This window comes from Chenopodium quinoa, unplaced genomic scaffold (assembly GCF_001683475.1).
Source record: "Chenopodium quinoa cultivar QQ74 unplaced genomic scaffold, ASM168347v1, whole genome shotgun sequence".
NCBI lineage: Eukaryota > Viridiplantae > Streptophyta > Magnoliopsida > Caryophyllales > Amaranthaceae > Chenopodium > Chenopodium quinoa.
Genome location: NW_018742309.1, coordinates 5,136,360 through 5,154,144, shown reverse-complemented (window position 1 = coordinate 5,154,144; position 17,785 = coordinate 5,136,360). Strand labels below are relative to the sequence as shown.

Here is a 17,785-nt window from a genome sequence, read left to right as displayed (position 1 = left end):
TTTCATACTTTGTATTTGTTTTGTTCATCTATATTATACTAAACAACATTATTTCGATTGGGTCTTCTAAGCTTGACGTTGTTGATGAACCTATTGTTATTTTTTTCCTTTAGATATAACAAAGTTGGCGAATAATTGATATTAATATCATCAACTAAGCAATTTACGAGCAAAAATTTACCCATTGACAAATTTGATGGGGCATTGACTATGACAATTATAGCTAATTAATTGCTAACTATTGGTTTATTTTTCTTATAATAATGTTTAATGATGTATGTAGGTTGACTTAGAATCTATGTTCTGAATTAGTAAAACTGTTCTTGTTTTTAATTTAACACTTGCATAAGTTGCATAGTTGCATATGATGTGTAGTAGAATATTTTATGTTCCTAAATACAAAGTTATAGTGCTTATATTTATTCTGCAATGTGCAATTTGATGCTGTATAGTTTCATTCTGTCAATTGTATCAACTAAACTTGGAGCAATGAATCCTGTTATAGTATTTTGTCTGCTTTTTTTGAGCACTCGAATTTCAATCACAAAGTCGGACACAAATAGTAATGATGGTTAGTTTTTTCCCTTTTTTCTTTGGTTTACAGTAAAACATGTTAATAATGATTTACTGAGAAATTCATGTCTGAAACCGTGTTGCATGCAGTTACTGCTATAATGTCTTTGAAGGCACTCTGGCAAAATGTGCCACCATCTTGGAGTGGTTTTCCTGACCCATGTGGCCGTCGCTGGCAAGGAATTATATGCAATGGCTCCCGAGTTATTGCTATGTGAGAAACTTTACATAAAAAAGTTTTCTACAATATCTTTATCCCGTCTCCTGATCAAATTTTGTAAGTCTTTTTTTGTTCAGAACATTAGCAAGCATGAAGCTGGAAGGCAGACTTTCAGGTGATATCCAGGAATTAACCGAACTACAAATACTGTATGATTCTTAAATGAACTACGAATGAGATTTTGAGCTAAATAGCAACCACTTACAGTTTATGACTCTTTGTTTGTCTTTGTACTGTCCTTCAGTTTTCGGTCTTATAACTGATGTATTTTCGGTTCTCTGTTGCATACCCTACCTTTTTTTTTCAGAATATTGTGTACTAAACTACTACAATTGTCAATTGATTCTGAACCTTATTCTTGGCTAACTTGTCTGATTAAATAACTCATCAAACTGAGGGTTATCTGATTGTTTGTTTCTTTGATGTAGTGATTTGTCCTATAATAAAGGATTGTCAGGACCTCTCCCTTCAGCAATTGGGAAATTAACAAAGCTCACAAACCTGTAAGAATTTTTAATTCGCGACAAAAATAGCTCTAGGTAATTTAGAAGATATATAATCTGCTGTGAAACATTCACTTTACTCTTGTACATTAGGATCTTGGTTGGCTGCAATTTCAATGGACAACTTCCAGATACTATAGGCTCTCTGTCACAGCTGAGATTCTTGTAAGATTTTTTTATTTCTAAAAGTTTTGTTTAATTACATAGAATATTTTGCTTTTATGCTGTCTTGATATCTTAATATAGTATTTGATGGACTAAGCTTTGATTCTGAGTTTCTATTATGATTATGATGATGATACCCTCTTTTTGTCTATGGCTGTATCCTTCAGAGTTGGTATTTTTCTTCATCTACATGCTGTTGTTTCATGCAGATATATGAATTCTAATAGCTTCAGTGGGAGAATACCAAATTCAATCGGCAATCTTTCTAAACTCTATTGGCTGGATTTAGGTGAAAACAAGCTTACTGGAACTTTACCCGTTTCCAATGGGACTACACCTGGTTTGGACATGCTGGTCAATACTAAACATTTGTATGTTTGATAGCTTTGAGGTTCCATTGCCTTTTCACCCTTGAAATTGTTAGTAAATTTTCTTTTATTGATCGTTTGGGGAACTATTTGTTGATCAGCCACTTTGGAAGAAACCAACTCTCAGGTTCCATTCCACCTCAATTGCTTCACGAAAATATGACTATCCTTCATTTGTAAGTACTACTCGAGATTCTAAGATATGTGTCTGATGACTTTCTTCATCTACCCTCACTGATCATCCCAAATACTTCTTGATAGAATGAATGGTTTATCTGTAAGTTTTACTATGAGCCATGTTGAAGCAGGGTATCCTACGATTCGTGTCAAGTGATTAACAAATATTTTTGGCTGGCAGACTTTTGGATAACAATCAGCTTACTGGCAACATACCGTCAACACTAGGTCTAGTTAAAACATTGGAGGTGGTGTAAGCATCCTATCCTCCTCTTTAATTCCAAAGAATTTCATTTAGAAAAACAGGTGATTGGAAAGATAATGGTGTGTCTTTGCTTAGTAACCATGAAGTAATATGTTTATTTATTGACTTCGTTGTTCAACAGACGGCTTGATTGGAATTCTATCAGTGGGTCTGTCCCTTCAAACATTAGCAATCTTACTAGTGTTACTGATTTGTAAGTAAAACAAAAGCATGGACTCCCTTTCTGTGCAATATTAGTTTTTCTCCAAAAAGAGTAATATTTTTTGGGGATTTTAATTACTTTCAGGCTATTTTCTAACAACCAGTTGACAGGCCTTATGCCAAACCTTACTGGCATGAGCTCTCTGAATTACTTGTAAGTATGAAACTGTGCTGCTTTATACTTCAATGTTACATTACATTCTAAAAAATAATGTTCTGTGAATATTTTGTGTGCAGGGATATAAGCAATAATAGTTTTGAAGCCTCGGACTTCCCTTCATGGATCACTGCGTTGTCTTCGTTAACAGATTTGTATTAATTTTATCTCATTTATAACTGCTTCGCGTTTTTGTTTGAATTGGATGGTATTTACCCTTTTGTGTTTACTGAAAATCAAGCTTCTACTTAGGTTAACTCTGACACACCAATAATTCAGTTAAAAAGAAAATTAAAAACCTTCTGCAACAGAAAATTAGCTGCACTAATGCTCTCCTATGCCGTAGCTCAAATTTATCTCATTTAATTCTTATTGTTAAGTTCTTTATGGTTCCTTTTCTCAGAATAATGGAAGGAACTCAAATTCAAGGCATGGTTCTTGATACTTTATTCAGCCTTCCTCACTTGCAACAAGTGTAAGTACCATTGTCAGACTTTCAGTCCCTGACATGTTTTACGATAGAGCAATATTTGCAACTGGTATTCGATTATTGTTTTATCTTGCACTCAATGTGATGATACAAAAGAGAAGATCTAAATGTCATGACAGAAAATTTATGTACCTGGAACCAGATTTTTTTGGACATCAAGGGACAGGTTACTTACTATTTTTCCATGTTAATATAGCTTTTTGAAAAAGAACGGCCTAGATGGCAGGTTGGACATTGGTGAAGCTCACAGCACAGAACTTCGGATCATTGACATGCAAAACAACAACATTTCTGCTTACACTCATAGACCTGGAGATAATAGTTTCCAACTAATGTAAGCTTTGGAATCCAATGAGAGTCTCCAAGTAACTACTATGATTTCTTTGTTGGGGCTAAAATTTTCCTGTTCCCTAGAAGAAGCGGGAGGAGTTTGGGGGGGGGGGGTGGGTACAAACATCATACAAAGATTTGCATGCAAACAAGTAACCAATATGCAGAAAATTGTGTTGAATGCAATTAAATTTTCAAATAAGATACTCTTAATGAATAAGTATATTAGTCCCTTTCAATGAAGATACCCTCACAGATTTTCTTAACTTTTGCAGTCTTATTGAAAACCCAGTTTGTGATGAAACTACTGACCTGCAGAGTTACTGTGGAATCACTCAGGAGTCGAAACCCTCGTATACTACACCTCAGAACTGTGCCCGTGTTGCTTGTAATGCAAACGAATTTTCCAGCCCTAACTGTAAATGTGCTAATCCATACACAGGAAATTTTGTATTCAGAGCCCCACACTTTTCAAACTTGCAAAACTTCAGTTACTATACAGCTTTGGAGCAAAAACTAATGGATACTTTTAACTCTTATAAACTTCCTGTTGATTCAGTTTCCCTCAGTAATTTAAGTAGAGATACATCAAATTACCTTGGTATCACATTGCAAATATTTCCCCTAGATCAAGGCCGGTTTAATAGGACAGCCATTTCCATTTTAGGCTTTTTGCTTAGCAACCAGACATTCAAGCCACCTCCAATTTATGGAACATGCTATTTTACAGCTAATGAGTATACAATCTTTGCAGGTAAATACACATTTCTTTTCTTTATTTCACTAGCTATCTATTTCCTTCATAATATTCACCATTTTTCCAACTCTAGATGAACCTGCATCCAAACAAAAGAAGGCGCTCAGTATGGCTGCTATCATTGGAATTGCTGCTGTAGGATCCTCTAGTCTGCTAATATTACTGTGTGCTGGAATTACCATTTGTTACTGTCGGAAGAGACCTGCAAAATCTGAGGAGCCAACTTATCCCTTAGGTGATTTCTCATCTCGTCCATTCAACTTACTAGTTTTCGTTTTTAGCTAACCTTTGTAATCTATATCATTCTTCATTTTGTATTCTAGAGCCTAATATTAGCAGTTGCTTAGTGCTCAACGTCATGCATCTATTATAGTTTCTATAATAGATAGTAGCATGCCTAGCTTATTTCTGATTATATGAGCTTGTTGCTTAAAGTTGAAAATTTTGCTCATTTTGAAATTCCTGATCCTTAATTGAAAAATGCTTTGTGATCCGTGATATTTTCATGCATTGGTAAGGTATAAAACCTGTAAATATCCTAAAATATGCTAAGTAATTACTTACAAAACATATATATAGAGATTATATACCAGTCCAGCACATTTTTCCTTTGCAGATTATATCTTTTGGCTCTAGGATGCTCTGCGGCTCTGCCTTGCGGTGTTGATTCTTGGGTTAATTCTTGTATTAAAGGGTTCCATTATAAATATGACTCAAGTTTATATCGTATATTAGAGCCTTTTTTTTTTTTATTATTATTATCTATAAGTATCCCTCAAAAATTTATTGATTTTGGGCCTTTTGGCATCTGATAATTTTCCACTTTTCCTTACGCGGATCAAGACACCACTTTAGCTGCCCAAATGAAAGACTTCGACACTTTTTAGGACTGCCTTCTTTGGGAATCAGTTACAAGAGAAAAGTGAATATCATTTGTTCAAACTATTGTAATGTTCTGAAACTGATTTATAACTTCTAGGTATTACACCAGTCTCACCTTGGACATCACCTGGAATCAACACTAGCCCATTACAACTGTCAGGATCGAGGTTGTTTACACTGGATGAGGTAAAAAAGATCACTGATAATTTTGCAGCAGCAAATGACATTGGGTCAGGAGCCTTTGGGAAGGTAAATTACAACTATGTAATAGTAATTAATTTACACCAATTCTGAATGTTACTCTCCCTCTGTCCCATTAAGAATTTATATATTTAACATACCATTTGTACCTGACATCTAAACCTTTACAAAGTAATCACAATGCGGTGATGCAGCCTTGATTTAATACCATGATATGAATGAGTGATTTCAGGCCATCATATGATCTTATTCTATAGAAAAATATGCACAAATTATGGGATTTCTGTTGGACTTTAACACCTTAAAAAAAATATAGATATTATGATATATGTAGGCACAATATTTAATTGACTTGGTTTTCATTTTATTTTATTTAATTTATGGTACACAATGTATATATATAGGTATATAGAGGGATGCTTGTAGATGGACAGCTAGTTGCAGTAAAAAGAGCAAATCATGAATCAAGGCATGGTGGTAATCAATTCAGAGCTGAAATAGAGCTTCTGACGCGAGTTCATCATACAAACCTTGTCAGGCTGTTGGGTTTCTGTATAGAAAAAGGAGAGCTAATACTAGTCTATGAGTATGTTCCAAATGGCAACTTGAAAGAGAGTTTATCAGGTACTTAAATCTAGTGCACCATTTTTCTCTGTGCTCTACAATTTCTGCAAATTGTTTGCCATTTTTTGTTGAATTGTTCTTGCTTTAATATTTTCGTGTAAGACGGAAATACAAACATGACAGTATGCAAATATTACTTTTATTTTCAGTACATATAGTCTCTATTTGCATCTTCTGAAACACAATTTCATACCCTCAGGGGTTTCAATTTTCAAATATCGAATTTCAATCTCAATTAACACCTTTTAACAAAGGCCTATCTAAATAAATTTCATCAAAAATTTATTTTTGTTGTGAGGGTTGTAAGAGAGAAATTGGAGGAATTGCCTGCCTGCAGACACATCTGACGATTTTGCTTTCCTTTAATTTGGCTCTTGATAGTTTTGTGTGTACACTTTATGATGCAGGAAAGTCGGGAGTACGACTAGACTGGAAGAGGAGAATCAAGGTAGCTCTTGGTACAGCAAGGGGTTTATCTTACTTGCATCAACTAGCCAACCCGCCAATTGTACACAGAGACATCAAGTCAAACAACATCCTTCTTGATGAAAACTTGAATGCAAAAGTTTCTGATTTTGGTCTGTCAAAACCTCTGATTGATGTTGGAAAGAGTCACATCACCACTGAAGTGAAAGGGACAATGGTACGTATACACCCTATGAATTTGTCGTCGCTAGTTGAGTTTATTATAGGGGTTGACATGATAAGCCAATAAAGCCAATCTACTTATTAAATAAAAATATAAAGCCACTAAGAAATACAATGTCTAGCAAGTTTGAAGGTTTATATAATGTGCAGGGATACTTGGATCCTGAATATTACTATACCCAAAAGCTGAACGAGAAGAGTGATGTATACAGTTTTGGAGTACTAATGCTCGAGGTGATAACAGGAAAATCACCACTAGTTAGAGGAAAATACGTAGTAAGTGAAGTAAAGAATGTCATTGACAGAACACAGGATCTATACGGTCTTCATGAAGTTCTCGACTCAGGTATTATATTCAGCACTTCACTGAAAGGCATTGAAAAGTACGTCGATTTGGCACTGAGGTGTGTGGAAGAATCGGGTACTAATCGCCCTGACATGGGAGAGGTGGTGAAACAGCTTGAGGACATATTAGAGATGGCTGGTTTGAATCCTTACATTGATTCAGGAGGAAGTTCAGGGACATTTGATCAGCGGAATGTTCGACATTTTTATAGGGATGAATCCTTGTACAGTCATAATGGAGCACTCCCACGTTGAGTTGAAGTTCTCTGTATTGGGAGCTTTTCATTAGAGTTTATATTGTTGTTTGTGTTAAGATAATATGTTTAAAACAGTAATATTTAATTATTTGTTAATAATCATTGAACATCATATTGTAATAAATCAAAATATAATAGACACTACAATACATTGGATATTACTAGAACTAGGGGTGTCAATTCGGATGTCTCGATTGAGTTTGGTGAGGCTGGGTCAATTTTTAAGATAGAGTTATGCTAAATTATTTTTATGTCCATGTGAGTCGAAATCTGAATCAAATATTTTTCGAGTCGGTTTTGAATTGGGTCGGGTTGGGTGTGGCTTTGACACCTCTAACTAGAACTAGGAAGTTGATAGCTTGGCATATTGTAATCACACCATAACCAAACCGGAACGGATACTGAAATCAAAGATTTTTGTGGATTTCCCTAAAAGGCTGGAAATACGATTTAATTTAGTCATCTGCGAGTAGTTTGTTGGACAATTTTAGATTATTTGGGCTAACTGTTGCTTGAAATTTCTTACTCCGTTCTTTTTAATTGCACATGTTTTACTCTTGTCAATAAAGTTGCCAATGCAAACCTTTGAACATTTATATCTTTAATTTGGTTTTAGTAAAATACTCAGTATTACTAAATTATTATTATTTTTTTTGATATTTTAAAAGTATAATGGAAGACAAATCTAATAAAACCCCGACATAACTATTTTTTTTTACGTATAAATCATAGATGGTTAAAGAGTGACATGTGAATAGAAGTTCAAATGGTGTGATTAAAAAAGTAGAGGAAGTATTTTTTTTTTTTATTGAGTATCGCGTGGGATTAAAATGGGAACTGTGTCATATTATGGGACGGAGAGAGTATTTTTAGATGGTATTATATTATGTTTAGATGGTATCATCTAAATACCAACAAGGATATATATCGATGCCAACTAAACATTTTACATTCGTTGGTACCACCAAAAAAGTATTTTGATATCATGATAATACCATTTAAAGTATAATTTAATACCAACACGTGTTATTAGAGACATTCATGACTCATATTGTTATAGATTAAGAATTCCTCATATTTTTTTTACCAAATTGTGGATAGAGGTCATTTTATTTTACCAATCTGGTCATTGGGAATCCGTGCACAAACACAACATATGTGGTCAATCAAGTATCTCTAATGTCAAGTTAATGTCAATGTAAAATGAAGTTAGGGCAAGTTTAAAACCACATTAGAAAGTACTGCCTCTAATAATTTGACTCGTAAATGACTCTAATAATACGACATTAGTATTACATTATGTTTAGATGGTATCATCTAAATACCAACAAGGAAATATATCGATACCAACTACACATTTTTGCATTCGTTGATACCACTGAAAAAGTATTTTGGTATCATGATAATACCTAGTACAATCAAAACGGATTGACAGTTCGGTTTCGGTTCGGTTTGAAATCGGTTCGGTTTGAAAACGGGTAGTTTTCAAACCGGGTCAAGTGTCTTACGGGCCGGTTTCAGTTCGGTTTAAATTATTATCAGTTTGGTTCGGTTTCAGTTTATTCTTGAGCGGTTTTAATTCAGTTCGGAATGTAAATGGTTTAGTGCAGACGGGTTGCGGTTTGTTAACAGTTCGGTGTAAACGGTTTTGGGTTGGAAATGGTTCTGGGTTAGAAACGATTCGGTTTTATTTCATTTCGGTTTAGAACTGGTTCGGTTCTTATACGATTTAATATTGTTCGGATCGGTTCGGTTTTGGGTTTACTAAAATACGGTTCGAGTCGTTTTTTTGTTTTAAAAAATCGGTTGGTTTCTCATTTGGGTCAATTGGTTTCGGGCAGTTAAACGGTTTTGATTTGAAATTTGACTTTATTATAATTGATAAATTGATTAATAATATTCTTTTTTAATTTTGTATTGATTTTAATTTGTTTTTGAAAGATCAAAGGATGCAATCAACTCATTCTAAAAATTTTAAGAATTGCAATAATACATCATAAAAATTTGAGTAGGCAAATTTTGGTCCAATATAATTTTGAGCAAAATATGAAGCACTTTGATGATGTCATTTAAAGAGAAGACAAATATTTTTGCTAATCCATAATTACATAAAAAAAAGTCAAGGAAATCAATAATGTAATCTTAGTAAACATGTGCGCATAATTAGATTTCATTAAAAATTCCTTTAACGTGATTTTTATCTTCCCTTTATAGTATGTGGTTTGTAAACAGTTCGATTTATAAGCGGTTCGGTTTATAAACAGTTTGGTATATAAATGGTTCGGTTTGTAAGTGGTTCGGTTTATAAACGGTTTGGTTTGTAAACCGTTTGGTGCAAACGGGTTGTAGTTAGTTAACGGTTCGGTGTAAACGGTTTTTATCCCGATTCAAACTATTTCAGGTTAGAAATGGTTCGATTCTTTTTCGGTTCAATTTCATTTCAGTTCGGTTTAGAACTGGTTCGGTTCATTAACGGGTTCGATTCTTTTACAGTTTAACATTATTCGGATCGGTTCAGTATCGGGTTTACTAAAATATGGTTTGGGTCGTTTTTCGGTTTCAAAAAATCGGTTTTTAACGGTTCGGTTCTCATTTGGGTCGGTTGGTTTTGTGTAGCTAAACGGTTTCGATTGAAATTTTACAGTGCTAATAATTCCATCTAAAGTATAATTTAATATATGTGTGTTATTAGAGTCATTCATGACTCATATCTATTAACTAATACTAAAACAAAGCATGCTAACATCATTCCTTCCCCAAATTATACACATGTGATAAGTGTCATTTATGACACATTTTAGGGTGTTTTTCTCCCTTAGTTTTAGGTTTATTTTGGTCATTCTTGGTTATTTCTAGTCCTTTAGTCTTGTTTTAGTTAATATTGTCTTAGTTTATGTTTTTAGGCCTTAGTTGTGAATAATGTGCTTTTTGCTCAGTTTCTAGCTTGATTTGCGTGTTTTTCTATGTGATCTTTCACTCTTTTCTCTCTTGTTTATTTTTCTAGGTACTTGGCACTTTCCTCGATGTTTACGACCCGAGTGAAGGCCGAAAAGTTCAATAAAAATAGCATTGAAGCTAAGAAGAAGCTAAGAAGTTGAGCAATTGCAGCGCTTAAGGCTAGAACCCCCTGAGCATCCCTCCAAGTGGCAGCAAGCAGCAGCATAAGTGGTAGCAAGCAGCACAGGCCACTGCGGGCGCGGCTGTTGCGTGTTTCCAGTATTGACTAGCTTCCTGTAGATGCTCCGGAGATGCCCCACCGCAGGCGCGGCCTTGTTGAGCGCGGGCGCGGTGTTCTGGGTTCTCTTCGCGCTTAATCTCTGATTTTTCTCCTTTTTCTTCTTGTAATATAAATAGGGTACGGCCCTATTTTGTAACGGGGAAGACTTTCTTTAGAAGATTTTTGCACTTTCTCTCTCCTCTAATTAGGATTAGGCTTAGATTAGGAGTTTCTCTCTCAAGTTTAGGAGTAGTTTTAGAGAGAGAAAGCTTGAGATTTCAATGAAGATTTGAGAGCTTGAAGAAGCTTGTATGTGGATTCTCTTCTCAATTATTCAATGAGCTTTTCTAACTTTCTCTCACCTTTATTGCTTTCTTTAATTATTATTTTTGGCTTGTTTCTTTGTTGATTAGAGTAGATAATTAGATTACTTCTTTGACTCTTGCTTTAATTCTTGTTTTACCTTGATTTCCATGTTTTTCTTCATTATGATTGCTTAGATTTTGTCCTAGGGAAATGGATGAAGGTTATGGTTAATGAATTGAATGATTGATTGTGATTAGTATGCAATTGATTCTTGATTATTGTGTATCGATGATGCTTACACTGCTTTGAGTCTTTTAGCTAATTAATTCTAGGTTTTTAATTGTGCTTTTAATCAATTGTGCGGAATTGAGTTGATTGATAGTCTAGATCTTTCCATACCTATGCTACGCTAGTTGCGCCGGAGTGAATTAGCTTAGTAGGATAATTAACATGCTTAATTGTGCGGGAGTGAGTTGAGTGTGTTAATCGTTCCTAATTGAGTTCATGATCATCTAATTGCAATTTATTGTTGAATTCATTAATGTAATTGGACTCCACTTTCCCTAATTTTTTGTTGACCGTTTAAAGTAGTGTTTTAGTTGTTCCTCTCTCTACCTCACATCCTTCCTACTAGTTTAATTAGCTCAAATTAATACACTTAGTTCTTGTGGTTCGACCTTAGCTTGCCACTATCTTGTGTAAACTTGGTAGAGTAAGATTAGGAATATAAATTGTTGATTTGATGTAGACCACGACCTATTATCCGGCGATCAACATGTCACTCTTACATAAATTTTTTTCCCGCCAATTTGCTATGACGATGTCATCATTTTTTTTAATCTAATAAACCTTTCATATACTTTACCCTTTGTCCCTACCAAATCTTTTTTTTTTTTTTTTTTTTTTTTTTTACAAGTATGTTAATATTTCAATGTTCAAAAGTGTTCATTGTGATTTATTTTATATTTTATACTTTACAAGTAATATGCTACAGTATAAATTATTTACCATGTATACAAAAAAAAATTTAAGGAGTATAAAACTTTCTTTCTCCGTATTATAAATAAATCTCACAATATGTTTGATTAAAATCGTGCATTGCACGGGAAATAAACTAGTAGTCATATTATTATAGGATAAGAATTCCTCATATTTTTTTTACCAAATTGTGGATAAACATTTTGTTTTACTAGTCTGGTCATTGGGAGTCCGTGCACAAACACAACATATGTGGTCTATGTTAAATAAAGTATCTCTGATGCCAAGTTAATGTCAATGTAAAATGAAGTTATTGTAACACCCCCAAATCTCCCTCTACCGAAATATTAGTATTATACGTATAATTATATCGTAGAGATAACTTAGGCGTATTACCGCCGCGTGATTACGCGAGGCTACTCAAAACTACTAAACAAAACCAAAACTTTGCAGCGGAAACTTAAACTCTTTCTTTGTTAATACTTATAAAAATAGTAACAATTGTTTGAGTACTAAAAATAAAGACAAAAACCAACATTCCCTAATCTAGGTGAAGCAAATACCAGAACTCCCAAATGCTCATTCATGACTCCACCTGAAAATAGCTAACACTACTTACCATTAAGGTAAATAGGGCGAAACAAAACAAATAGGAAAATACGGATTAACAAAATATGCTAAGTACGATAAATTCAATATAGTGTAAACTCAATTTAGTAGCAAACATGCTTTTAAAACCAATCATGAAATTCCAATATTTATTTCAATAATTCCAAACCTCATAATTCAAAATCAATTCTCAAGATTCTCAAAATACTTCCAATAAATCCAATCCTCAAAATTCAATAAATATCAATATAGTTTTCAAAGCTTTGAAAATCCATTCCTTTAATTTATTCCAATTTCCTCTCCTAAGTGTGCACACCCCCCAAGTTAGTATCTTTATATTGAAAGGTTATCCTTGAGGAAAGACTAGGTCATACAAAGTCCATAATCTTATCAACCAAATCCGCATAGTGGGATTACATAAAAATGCTTGTAAAGCGTTAATGATAATTCAATAATTCTTATGAAATTCCTCTTTAGACAAAAAAAAAAAAAAAAAAAAAAAAAAAAACCTACCTTTATAATAAAATAACTCAAACTCCTTTTTATCTAATTCAACATACTTTAAAATAAAACCTTTTAAAAATTAAACCATTAACAACATAATATTAAAATCCATTCGCAAACACCTTTATTTTTAATACATGAATTTTCAAACTTATTTCATAAATAATCATTCAATTCAATTTAATTCAATCATCATTAAAATCATATGAAACATGCTATTCAAGGCAATCACTTTCAAAGGTTTCTAGCCACCTAAACGTACCTTGATTCCGAATCTCGAATCAACACTTCGTACTTTCAAAGTTCAATCACGAATACACCTTGCAATAAACATAACCATAAGTTTATCACAACATTTTTAGACATAAACTTAAATCTAATGTGCATGGATTACAAAACTTTTCTAAAAATAATAATTTAATATAAAAGTATAACTTTGAAATAGGTATTTATATTGGAAAAATGGAAAGAAAAATCCAACCTTTGCACTTTCTTCTCCTAAAAAATCCAACCTTCATTTTATTCCTCAAAAATCCAATCTTTATACCCCACCTTCTCAAACAGATCCATTTTACTTGTGACTTAATCAACAGGTTAACCTCTTTGTTTTCCCTCCTAAAAGTGTATTGCCTTTCTCGAAATCCTCTTCTTCTTTAACGAATTTTCCCTGAAATAAAAAAACTCCATTGTTAAGCTTCAAAAACTCCATCTTTCCCTGTTTCTTCCTTAAATTCGAAGGTCCTCAAAGGTTGTATCTTTGTACGCGGAAGAGAAATTGGCTTAAGGAATTGCAAATTGCATCGATTAAGGTAATTCGCAAAACCCTAATTATGCGATTTAACGAATTTGAGTAATTGGAATGATTAAAGTGGTTGATTAGTTACTTACTGTAGTTTAATCTAAATTTTTTTGAATTTAATTGTGATTATGGGTGATGTATGCTTGAAAATCTTTCATTGGGGTGTGTTTAATTTGAGGAAAAATGGTGTTTAGGTTTATTTGGGAGGGCAGTTTAGAACTTTTGATGTTGATCCAGATGAGTTGTGCTAGTTTTATATGAAAGAATTAATTGCTAAATGTGGTGATTATGCTGAAAATTACATGCTTTATTATTTGGTTCCTGGATTTGAATTTGGGGATGGATTGAGGAATGTGTATGATGATGCTGAGTTCAGAACAATGGATGAACTCATAGTGAACAACAGATCACTAGATTTGTATGTGTTGCATGATGGTGTTGATCCTAATTTCTTAGTCTAATCCTGTTTCGGGGTTTTCAGTGTCCCTCGGGAGAATTACAACACCAAGACTGGATTCTCGAGCGCCTGTACCTGCAAAACAACAGATACTCTGGTTGGGTGGAGTTCCACCTCCGACGATCAAGTTAGAACATGTACGGAGTCTGTAAAAAGTGAGGAAAGTAAAGATCCTCTAGGATTCCGAGATCAAGTTTTTCTGTGGTGAGAATGGTTCATCCAGCAATCATTGACTGCCTCAGTTTCTGAGTAAGGTCTCTCGTGTGAATTAATTGTCTGTAAATTAATGTGTGTTCCCTAGGTGGGAACATCTCCCTTTTTTAGGGTCTTGGAATTCGTACCTGTCCTAGGTTACGGAAACCTAGGACTGATGGGGTGCCTAAGAATCTGGGCCTTGAAGGCCTCCAACCCATTTGGAATATCTGTCTGCCACGTGCCGAGCCCTGGTAGGTCCACTTTGGGCTCTCCTTAGGGTGACACGTGTCAGACTCTGGTTGGTCCACGTGGCGAGGTAAAAATACCTAAATCATTTGCTCCTCACGGGGGTGACGTGGTGTGCCATGTGGCGCCTGTGACAAGTGTCACATGTGGACGGGTGAACGGTATTTTTACTGTTTACCTTCTGGAGTAACTATCAGGGGTGCCCCTGGAAATTCTACCCCTCTATATAAGTGTCCTAATCTCCTTCATTTTCGCATATTCTCGAGATTTTCGAAAAAAGAATCTTTTGACTTTTGGAAAGAACTTGTCTTTTTCTGAGAAAAGCACCTGCCGCCTGCAACTTAACCGTCTGTACTTACAGCCATCCAAGAATTTTTCAAGCGTCCACAGTACCTTCAAACTAAAGGTAACCGCCTGCTTGTCTCTCTTATTTTAGTTTTTCTTCTTTTGTTTTTTGAGAATGGTTTCCCGAAAGCACACGGCACGGCCTAGGTTAGTGATCAGCCGGTCACCGGGGACGGCTGAGTCTAGAACTAGGAGTACCGACTGCCCCTTATTGGAGTTCCCTTTGCGAACTTTCCCGAATTTGACTGTCTCTGTCTCTGTGTAGGACACCATGACCAGAATTAAACAAACATCCAAGCAGCAAAATCCGGACGGCTCCTTTAGGGCGCCTATTAGTGAACTTTCTGATCTGTCGCCTGGCATTCCAAGCACCCCCAATGATTCAATTTTGCAAGAAACAGGGGAGGTGTTAGAGAGTGATGTCTCTGGCTCTGTTCATCAGGCCTCTATGGCGGACGATAGGTCCGACAGCTCAGACAATGAGTCTGAGCCGTGTACTTCTGGCAGAGTCTCTGTGGACTTTGATGAAAAGCGCTTTCGGTTCGAAACAACGAGAGAGTCCCTCTTCGTAGAAATGGGCGAGGGATGGGCCGAGCCATCTGCCAACCGCCGAGAGCAGTTTGCTGCTTATTGTCATCATGTTCCCGCGGGCAGGCGGAAGATAATGGCTGACAAAGTGGGGAAATTCATGTTGACCATGTCATGGGACATTGCTATATAATATGCGTCCCGGATGCTGAAGACACCATAGTCTGGCCAGAAAGGTCAAGCTACGGGGATGGATGCTTTGCTGTCATGAAGCGGCCATTAAAGCTGGTCTTAGATTCCCTACTCCATCCAGTTGTGGAGAAAATTCTTGATGGATACTAGCTAGGTATCTGGAAACTTACCCCCAACTCATGGGTGAATATTCTGGGGTTTGTTGTTGCCTGTGAGATGTTGGAGGTAGTGCCAAGTTTTGAGGCCTTTGCCTATATGCACTACCTCAGCCATACCCCAAAAGCAAGTGGGTCCGGATGGTACACTCATTCAAGCCACAAAAGGCTATATGATGACTGTTGGGAAGGAGTCTAAGTGGAAGGACTAGAGAAACAAGTTCTATATTATCTCCTCTCCTGATCAGATGAAGAATAAAAAATACAACCGGTGGAATCGGAACCCTCCCTTTGCTCTCAGGCGGAGCTGAATTGGCTCTTGTCCCCAGAAAGGCCAAAGAGCAGATCTTGGATAAGGGTCTCTTCAAAGTGACCATTCGGTTTAATGAGGAGACTAGGGAGAAAAAAGATCATTCCACAAAGCTATATTCCCCGCCATGATTGGCTATCTGATGGGAATCACCTGACCGCCTGCGGTCTAAGTGTGGAGAGGCCGAGAGTTAGACGATCGAATGCGGTCAAATTTTCAATAAGACTTGATTGTTTTTTTCATCTTACTTAACCATTTGCAACTTCTTATGTAGACAAAGCAATGGAAAAGCTCTCGTCCTCGAAGAATTCGACTACCTACTACTGCTCCCTTTTGGGCAAGTGGAAGAGCGAGGAACCAGATGTAGCTAAAATGCTCAAGGTGAGCCATTCTTCAATTGGATGGTTTAGACTTATTTTTTCCGCCTGCTATTTACTCATTATTGTTTATGTGCAGGGCGATTCATCCAAACCTTCTCCTTCTTCTCAATCGGACCCGAAGCTTCAAAAGCAGACGACCGGCGATGTGAGGACTTCTGGCAAGGCTAGGAAACGTGTGGCCTAAAAGCCTGGAAGGACCCATCCTGTAACTGGGGGGAAAGTCCCCAGCCGGCCCTGAGAGCAGTAGGCCCCCAAAGGACTCAAGGGAGAAGGCGGCCGCTGAAGGTATTTTGAGTTTTAATCCCTTGCCCTACCCCTGTAGGGTCAAGTTCAATCAACAGTCGACCAGCTCTTCTGAAGACAACCAGTCTATTGGCCGAATTTACGTTAACTACTTACAAAGTGTTGAATGTGTAGATGTTCCCCAACGACCGGATATTCAGCGACTGGCGAAGACCATGCTAAGGGCCATCTCCTTCGAAGACAGAGAGTCTATCAGAGGAGTCGGCACCCGCAACTTAGATGTCATCCTTGCCCTCCTTTCTGAGGTGCATTAACTTGTTATTTTTTCTCTTTTTTGTGCAACTCTTAGAGCCGCCTGATACTAATGTTTTTCCCATTTGCCAAATGCAGTCTATGCTGCAGGTGAACAGTCATAAAAAATCGTTCAACGAGAAGACCAAAGAGGTAAAAGCTGCGAATGCTCGGGCCACCTCTTCTCTAGACACGGCCATGTTTGAGATTACTTAAAATGAAATACTAACCACTGACATACTATATTCTCAAGCGGCAACCAATCTGCAGGTCAAGGCCAATCTGGACAAAGCGATGGGCCAGATCTCCGAGCTGGAGAAGGAGGTTAAGGACCTCAACGCAAAGCTCGAGCCCCTCCAAGAGGCGGATGCTAAAGAAGCCAGACTTCGCACCCGGGTGGAGAACCTCAAGAACAGGCTGCAAAACCAAGAAGTCCAACTTGCCAAGAAGTATACTTCAAGGGCTAAGGAGGAGAAGGAGGCCTTGGTTAAACAGATGGTGGATGACTGCGACGCCATCATGCAGATGACTTGGGGGTCCCTCTTCCTAGATGCTAGCTATGACGGTTGGAAGAATCAATTTGCCGCAGCTTCTCAAGAATACAATGATAAACTTTTGAACCAAGTTCAAGAGGGAGAGGAGGAGGAGGAGGAGGCGTCTGATATTGCCGAGGGGTCATCCGGGGGGTCTGATTAGGAGGAAGAGTAGGAAGGTGAAAAAGACCGGGAGCCAACTGGGGAGGAAAAGGATGCGGCTGCCGATACTGAGAAGCTCCCTCCTGGTGCTTAAGCTTTGCTATTTCTGCGACCAGATGGCCATGTATTTTCTCCGGCTTGCGTGCTGTGTGTTTCTGTATTTTCACCGACT

At 36.5% G+C, this 17,785-nt stretch overlaps 1 protein-coding gene across 1 annotated transcript; it reads left to right on the top strand.

The window, feature by feature from the left end:
- Nucleotides 1-389: 389 nt before the first annotated feature.
- On the top strand, nucleotides 390-7,742 carry LOC110688508 (probable leucine-rich repeat receptor-like protein kinase At5g49770). The gene is made up of 19 exons (XM_021865273.1): nucleotides 390-571; nucleotides 664-787; nucleotides 871-942; nucleotides 1,222-1,296; nucleotides 1,390-1,461; nucleotides 1,671-1,832; nucleotides 1,931-2,005; nucleotides 2,188-2,259; nucleotides 2,393-2,464; nucleotides 2,558-2,626; nucleotides 2,710-2,784; nucleotides 3,033-3,104; nucleotides 3,316-3,453; nucleotides 3,725-4,203; nucleotides 4,280-4,441; nucleotides 5,186-5,337; nucleotides 5,694-5,913; nucleotides 6,321-6,556; nucleotides 6,712-7,742. Exons 1-19 carry the CDS (start codon nucleotides 430-432, stop codon nucleotides 7,159-7,161), a joined length of 2,919 nt encoding a protein of 972 aa, XP_021720965.1. The 5' UTR covers nucleotides 390-429; the 3' UTR covers nucleotides 7,162-7,742.
- Nucleotides 7,743-17,785: the final 10,043 nt, after the last annotated feature.

Excerpts from the sequence above, each read along its gene's own strand:
- LOC110688508 (XM_021865273.1), top strand. The coding sequence starts at position 430 with ATGTGCAATTTGATGCTGTATAGTTTCATTCTGTCAATTGTATCAACT. Across the intron at positions 788-870 it reads GGCTCCCGAGTTATTGCTAT|AACATTAGCAAGCATGAAGC; the intron begins GTGAGAAACTTT and ends TTTTTTGTTCAG. Across the intron at positions 6,557-6,711 it reads CTGAAGTGAAAGGGACAATG|GGATACTTGGATCCTGAATA; the intron begins GTACGTATACAC and ends TATAATGTGCAG.